At 41.0% G+C, this 8,218-nt stretch overlaps 1 protein-coding gene across 1 annotated transcript in view; it reads right to left on the bottom strand.

The window, feature by feature from the left end:
- Positions 1-1,156: 1,156 nt before the first annotated feature.
- Positions 1,157-8,218, bottom strand: part of TSPAN5 (tetraspanin 5) — a 139,539-nt gene continuing 132,477 nt past the window's right edge. The window contains exons 6-8 of the mRNA XM_018566294.1: positions 3,004-3,051; positions 2,602-2,718; positions 1,157-1,792 (exon numbers count right to left, since the gene is read on the bottom strand). Of these exons, the coding sequence (XP_018421796.1) occupies positions 1,727-1,792; positions 2,602-2,718; positions 3,004-3,051 (231 nt within the window). The 3' untranslated portion in view covers positions 1,157-1,726. The remainder of the gene's footprint in view (positions 1,793-2,601; positions 2,719-3,003; positions 3,052-8,218) is intronic.

Genomic DNA, 8,218 nt, shown 5'->3' with positions numbered 1-8,218 from the left:
CAATGGAGTGATTGTTATTTTGAATATAGTCTCACAGGTGGTGGGAATTTCACAAGATACTTTGTAGCTGGCTGGGGTATGTCTAAGTAAGTGTTACTATTGTGGAATATTGTTCATTCAAATTTTGATGTGGCCAGGTCCTAATTGTTAACTGATATGTTGACGTGTTTCCAGCTGGTAAGATGACTCTGTAACCAGGGTTTTTACTATGAACATGAGGAAGGGCAGAACTACTGAAAGGGTCTTCAACTTAGTACAAACATATGTACCAGTAAAGGAATTTGATTGCATGTTTTTAAGCGTGGTACCATGTGTTACATTAGGACAGCCCAATAATTTGAATTGTTTTTTTAAAGCAGTACACCTCCACATATGGTAATAAGTAACCATACATTGTGGTGTGCTGCAAACAAACAAGTGTGGATGTCATTAAGAAACCACACATTTTCCTGTGCTGTGGGAATATGCACAATTTTGCAAGTTCACACAGCACACAGATGTAAATGGAGCGTTAGGGCCAGCTCTGAACTGCAGGCTGCTATTCTATTTAGCCCTCCATTCGCAACCTATCATATTTACCACATAAATCATATTGTAGCACTGATAGTTATATTGTCCCTGTGATGGAAAAAAAGCCATTGACAGTAAAAGTAGAGTGCACACAAAGCACCCGAGTATCTGCAGAAACCTCTATAACAGAAACACCAATAAAAACCTGACAAAGATAATAATTTTTCTGGCCTTCAGTCACTTAGATCGGAAATGGGGGGAAATTACTAATTGGGGACAGTGATAAAAAATGGACGCTCTCCCTTCTTTACTCTGTGCAAAACAAAACATTTGGAGTAACACCAATATTGTTCAGTCACCATAGGACATGGTGCCACCTTCCATCACCCATCCAAGTGCATGGGGGCAAAAATGTTTTTCGCCTTTAATTTGAACCTGGTCCGCCATGACAGGCCAAGGATTAAATTGGTATGATTCCATCCAAAATTGGTTGTATAACGTTTAGTAGAGATTAAAAAGGTGATTTCATGTTCATTAGAGGATTTGTGTCACACCACAGTACATACAGACAGTCATACTGAAAACAAGTGACGTTTACAAAATGTTTCACAAAAGGACATCACGGACACAACTGTGAAATGTTGAAGCTTTTACAAAATCAGTTGTATTTACGCTTTCGCCTTTGCCATAGCACCACTGCCAAGTCTATCAAATTAGTCCAAATCCATAAACTATACAGATACAAATGCAATTTCATTGGGTGCTGTGTCACACAAAATATTTACAAGACATCTTTGCAGTTTAAAAGCATGAAATGGACAGTAGGATTTGATTGTAGTGCTATTACCGGAAATCCATCCATCTGCCAAATATGTGTATAGAATGTTCTAGAATCCCCTGTATGGGATACAATGCTTGGTAGAATAATTATGCTGTATTTAATAACACATGCAATCCAATTTACAAAAGAAAAAGGAGAATGTTCATTTTCACATTAATGTCTCAGTGACTGAGTGATCTACAGTGGTTCCTGCATGGTAGAGGCCTGTGCTGCTTGCTTGTGCCATCAGTTAAGAGGAAAGCTGCCCAAGAATTCTTCTCTGCTGCTCAGAAGTGGGTTCTGGACATTCTTGGCGCTGGTCCACACGATCAAGCTTCCAAGCCAAGTATCTGCTTCCAGTGTGTACTACAGAGCTTGATCCCCAGAGGAACATCTCTACCAACTGGCCCGGACAGCTTCAATGTCACTCACCAGATTCTGAGCCAGACATATGCCAAATATCTGCAAGGAAAAGACAAATGCTTAAGCCAGTCTGCAGTGATCCGCAAAGAACCTAATTTATCTCTTTTTTTTTGACTACTTAATGGGAGGCATTTTGTAAAAAAAGCAAGGGAGCATCAACTGCATCCCTTTAGTCATAGATATTTTTTTTTTCATTATCTCAGGAAAAATAAAATGCCTATTGGGAGATACTCCTGATTTATTTGGTAGTAGAGGGTTGAACTGCAAAGGCGATTTGTAATAGCATCAGATGCAAGATGTAAGTGTGTCAATTATCACTATATCATTATTTAAGGGAAAGTGCTGTTTGTAGCTTAATTCTAAGTCTGAAATGGTCGAAGAAGCCAGTCTGCAAATTCTCAGCCAAACAGCGATTGCAGCCTCATCCATGCTAAACAGAATCGACTATTTTTTCTCATTCAAAGAATGGCCAGTTTTTGGCTAGCTTTACTTTCCAGTGCAGGACCCACTGAGGCAAAAAGAAAGTCTAGTTTGTTTGTTTTTTATAATCTTCCAGCTGGCCTTGCTTGGGAGGGTGAAAACGTTTACTCTAACTACAGGGTCAGCTTTTCTTGTCTTGCATTTTCTTCCTCCAATTCCAATTCTCCTTCTTTCCCAAATCACTTAAGCACTGGGTAAAATATACTTACTTTTCAGCTCCTGAACCACTAAAGAGGATGACAGAAGTGATGCAGATCAGGCAGACTGCTAATGGAGCAGGTTTAAAGTTTTCTCCTCTCTCGATGTGAGTGTCCTATCGAGGCCACTCACCTGTAGAAGAGCCACTCACCTGTAGAAGAGCCACTCACCTGTAGAAGAGCAATGCCAATAAATATCCCGGCCACAATGGTTAGGTTGTCTTGCAACCATTTCTCAAACTGAGGAACGCAGCCCTTGGTGTGAATGGTAGCTTGCTGGTCTAGTTCCTTGATAGAAAATAAAAAAATAAAAATCACAATAATTAATTTCATTACATACAAATAAATCCATATGTTCAACAATTTTAAATAATACACGTCAGCTGTTTAAAATATAAGCTCAAGAAAAAGATGAATTCTGTAGTGATTATTCTACATATGAAGACACTATAAATCTCTCAGGGTTAGTATTAACGATTAGGAAAGTGTTATAGAATAGTGGTATAATATTATAGAATAGTGGTATAATATTAAGTCATGTAAAACAAAGCTGGACAGCCCTCTTGTACTCACTGGCTTTTGCCGGACATCATAGCCACACTGAGTGTTAATGACATCTTCCTAAAAGTCACAAGAAGAAAAATGTGTTAATGTAAATATGAAAATTTTAAACATGCGCAGTATCTAACAGTTTTCTTTTTTTTTTCATATTAAATGTTTATTAAAGATTTTCAAAATATAACAAAAAACACACATACAATACATTAAGCATACATTAAGACAATCACATTACATATGATATCTAAGGTAAAAGGGGGGACAAGAGACGCAGTCCAGAATGCAAACGTAACGCAGAGTCATGAGAGATATGAGTCTCCTGCAAGAAGACCACGTCAGCCCGCATTCTGTGTAACTCAGCCAGTACTTGATGCCTTTTGGCGGGGGCATTAAGGCCCCTGACATTGTATGTCACCAAGCGTAGGGACGCCATCATGGACATGGAATAATATGCGATCGAGACATCAAGCGGCCCAGACCCAGGAAAAGAACCACAAGGGGAAAGGAAGGGAGACTTACAAGGGCGGACAAGGACATCGACAGGAGCACAGGGAAACACATATAAAACAGAGAACATCTAATAAAAACCACATCCATCCACACCACATACTTCCTAGCAAACCATACACACTTAACTCTCATACCTAATCTAAACATAAAATTGTCCGCTCTTGCTCGTTTTACTATGTTGAGTAATCTAACAGTTTTCTAAAGTACTGTGCATCATATTTGCCATGGCTTCATTTTATTTTTTAATACAGTTTTTCCCTTTTGCAAATGTCCAGTATTCTTTGTTGCCAGTTAGCACACTGTCTACACAAGTAGTGTATGGCAACCAAGAAAGTCTTCGAGACGAAAGAGAAAGCTGACATTTCTTTGTCTGCCTTACATGTTAACTACATACTACACAAAGAAACAGGTATGCTTTACAAGACGGACCATAAGCAGCCAGTACATACCTTCCTCATTCTCCCCCACTGCCCTACTCTACTTCCAGGCCAACCTAGAAATTGCTACTACTTTGCAGTATGGGGGAACACATGACTCTCTGCTTTCCCATACTGGAATGCTTGGGTGCCCAAGCAGCCAACCATTAACCACTTTGAGATTGTAGCATTTTTTAAATCTTTGCACACGTTATAATCTGAATTTTTTTAAAACCCCCAAACAATTATATTTATCTCAAAGCAGAGGTCCTGGACAGTAAAAAAAAAAAATGCTCATTGCAATTTTTATGTTGCACAAATGTTCACCAAATGGATGGTTTTAGGAAGATGGGGTTTCATGGGTAAAAAGATACCAAACATGTCAAGCCTTAAAATTGTAAACACCCGTTAAATGGCATAAAAACTACAGTACCCAAAATTGTCCATAGGGAACGTTTTAAAAACCTTTACCGCTAATCAGATTAGAGTTTAAAGTGAATGATGGCTTTAGGATTATTGCTTTCACTCCAATGTTCATGGTACAATTGTCTTTTTTGCACACATAGGTGTACCTGGTGTGTGTTTGCATTTGTACATGCGTGAATGTGGAGAGCTTTGCATTTATTAATTTTTTCCATTATATGTAATTTATATTTTTTTTACACTTAACTTCATTTATATCACATGATCCCTAATGTCACCAGATGTGTGCTGATCTCCCTCCAGTCAAGGCGCAGACAACTGCTGGCCACATGAGGGACAGCAGAGCACAGGATAAATGGCTGTGAAATTTAAATACCGGGGTGCTCATCCACAAAGAAATATTTATCAAACGGAAAAGACACAGCGCTCTCTTGGGAGTGTGGGGTGTGTGTGACAACGGCCGATGGGGATTGCTGCTCTAAAAACAGGGGGAGAAACCTGTGAACAAAAACGAGGCAAATGAGAGTGCAAATCCTGAGAGTGTAAAGGTGTAGGCACAACCAGTGTCTGTGTGTTACGGGTGAAAAAGGACAAAAAATTATCAAAAAACAAAATGTTGAGACAAAGAATTAGAAACTTACTTGAGGAGCCGAAAGTCCTGGTAAGGGGGGCCCCTGAGGGGTTCTGGCAATGCGAGATATATACGGTGTGTCCCGGGGGTGAAAGGATGAATGAAGGAAAGACCAATTTAAACTAAGTGCTGTGTGTGCCGAGGGACTAGTGAGAGGCTGCCTCTAGTCTTGCTTGCGGTGTTTTTTATGAGATGTGATGCAATAAAGTGACAGAAAACTGGGAAAGAACATGCACGGGGCGGTGGTGGAGGAGCGACGCGTTTCGAGGTGATCCTCTTTATCAAGCTCAAAGGGAAAAGGTAAGTAACATTGGCGGGAGATTCGCTGGGTTTAAAAAGACGCCGGTGGGCGGGGTGACACAGGAGAAATCTGCTGCGCTTAGCAGCTGTGCCGCTGTCATCTGATAGCTCGGGCAGGAATTTTTTATATGTGTATATGTAGCTGTATTTTCTGAGTGTGTGAACAGTGGAGGGGATGTAAAGGAAAGGTGGGGGTGTTAATCGTATGAATATGGAACATGATGTGCGAGGGGTGGTAGGCAATCTTTCGGCGGGGATCCGCCGGATTTAGAAAAAATTTCAGGTGGGCGGAGCCACGTAGACGAAATCTCCTGTAATCATCAAACAATGTGTCGGTGTGTACTGATTGCTCAGGCGGGGATAGTGGAAGTGTGGACAGTAAGGGGCTGTTGATAAGTGATGGGGGTGTGTTTGTATGTGGCCATAGACAATAATGTATGTGGAATGGCCAGAATACTTTCGGCGGAGATCCGCCGGGTTTTAAGGAAATGACAGGTGGGCGGGGCTACCAGGACGAACTGTGTATGGGGTAGGATGCCGCACTACGGTATTTATGTTGCGTTATATGACTACCACCTTATAGCCTTACGGGAGAAGAGGAGCTGCATATGTTTATTTCATGGGAAGCTTTGTTGGTTGGTTCATCAATACAAACTGGATGGGTACTTGGAACATGAAATGGTTGAAACACCAAGGAAATTTGGTGTGAGTGTATTGTATTATATAGTTATATTGTGTTTTTATTAAAATGATTAAAAGAATTAAAAAATTAATTAAAAAAAGTTTTATTAAATGAATTGAATGTAAAAAATAGATTAAACTGGTTATACCAATTAAATGAATTTTGGTCAAATAAGAGAATCAATTGAATCAATTAATAAAGAAATATTTATACCAATTCAAAGTAGTTATAGAGGCAATCACAGCTGGCAGCGGAGATCAATCAAAGCATCTGCATTTTATGTAAATGTTCTGACTGAGCTCAGTCCGTCATTATCTTGCTTTGGCTCAACTTCGCTGCTGCCTCTATTCCTACTTTGGATATACACCGATCAGCCATAACATTATGACCACCGAGAGGTGAAGTGAATAACACTGATTATCTTGTTACAATGGCATACAAAGGATTTGAGCGACATTGACAAGGGCCAATTTGTGATAGTTAGACAACTCGACTGGGTAAGCGCAACTCCAAAACTACAGCTCTTGTGGGATGTTCCTGGACTGCAGTGGTCAGAAAATACCAAAAGTGGTCCAAGGAAAGAAAACCGTTGAACTGTGACAGGGTCATGGGTGGTCAAGGTTCAACAAAACGCAACTACAATGGGCATGTGAGCGTCAGAACTGGACCACAGAGCAATGGAAGAAGGTGTCCTGGTCTGATAAATCATGTTTTATTTTACATCATGTGGATGGCTGGGTAAGTGGGTGTCCCTTACCTGGGGAAGAGATCACACCAGCATGCACTATGGAAAGAAGGCAAGCTGGTTGAGACAGTGTGATGGTTTGGGCAATGTTTTGCTGGTAAACCTTGGGTCCTGCCATTCATGTGACTGTTACTTTGACACATACCACTTACCTAAACATTGTTGCTGACCAAGTATGCCCCATCATGGAAATGGTATTCCCTAATGGCAGTGGCCTCTTTCAGCAGAATAATGTGCTGAAATGCCTTGGGGAACAAAACAATGAGTTTGATTAAGGTTCTAAATCCATTCAAGCATCTGTGGGATGTGATGTAAAAACAGATCTGTTCTATGGAGGCCCCACCTTCTTACTTACAAGACTTAAATGATCTGTTACTGATGGCTTGATGTCAGATACCACAGTATACTTTCAGAGATCTAGCGGAGTCCGTGCCTTGATGTGTCAGGGCTGTTTTGGTGGCAAAAGGGGGACCTACTCAATAATAGGCGGGTGGTCATAAATGTATGCGTGTATATATTTATTATGGAGAAATTGTATGTTTCCCAAGCATGTGGATATCAGCATGGCAAAACAGAAACAGTAATGCTCCAAGGATTACTCTGTGCTTTACACAGGGTCAGTGCTGTGGATGTTGGATGGCAATTTGTAACACTACAAAGGCACTATGAAGCCACACATTTTTTTAGCAAACTTTTTCAGTTATGCTCTGTCAAAATTACTCGTTTGATTGTACAAAGCTGTGTGAAATGTATTTTTCAATGAATGTGCAAGTGAAAAACATCTGGACTCGAAAGTGAAAAACAACCATGGTCATCAGCATGAGCAGTTACAAATACTTTTTTACATCATGTAATTCCATCTAAATTGTAATTCCATCCTCCTCCTGAGCAAACTACACTATGCCAGAAAAAGAGTGTAGCTTCAATACTGCCAGGAAATCAGCCTCTGCAAGAAAATGTTACCCGCCAAATTTCCAAGCTGCGATATTACATGACTTAAGGACTCTAGGAGGAGAAACAGATCAGATTTTGTGCGCTATAAACAAGTGACATCACTTTGCATTATCCAGCACCAACATAAGTGAAGTGTCATGCAGGATTCATCTAACATATGTTCTCTGCCACATAACTTCTAGGTGATGAGACAGGAGGGCCATGAATGAACTGCGGAGTGACATGATCCTATGACTTAAAAGGAGAACTATGGGGTTAGGGCTTTTCCCCATAGTTCTCCTTAGGGTAACGGGAGGACACAAACTAGCGTCCTCCCGTCACCCAAAGCTCAGTATACCGCGAGCTATAGCTCGCGGTATACTGGGACGCCGCAGCTGAAGCGGATAACAACAATTATGTCTGGATCCGCCCAGCTGCGTGAGTGACTGCTGGCTCTGCTTATCTAGAGGCAGAGCCAGCTGTACCCGCCCCCTCCCCCATCCGCTCCCCCAGCCAGCTGGGAATCCCTGCAGGGAGCCGTGACTGACAATCACGACTCTCTGCAGGGAGATGATCAAGAAGTGAGCGAG

This window comes from Nanorana parkeri, unplaced genomic scaffold, assembly GCF_000935625.1.
Source record: "Nanorana parkeri isolate BGI_ZX_2015 unplaced genomic scaffold, ASM93562v1 scaffold933, whole genome shotgun sequence".
In the NCBI taxonomy this organism is placed as follows: Eukaryota; Metazoa; Chordata; class Amphibia; order Anura; family Dicroglossidae; genus Nanorana; species Nanorana parkeri.
Note: the sequence above shows the minus strand (reverse complement) of the source record. Positions and strands in the feature narration are given on the sequence as shown.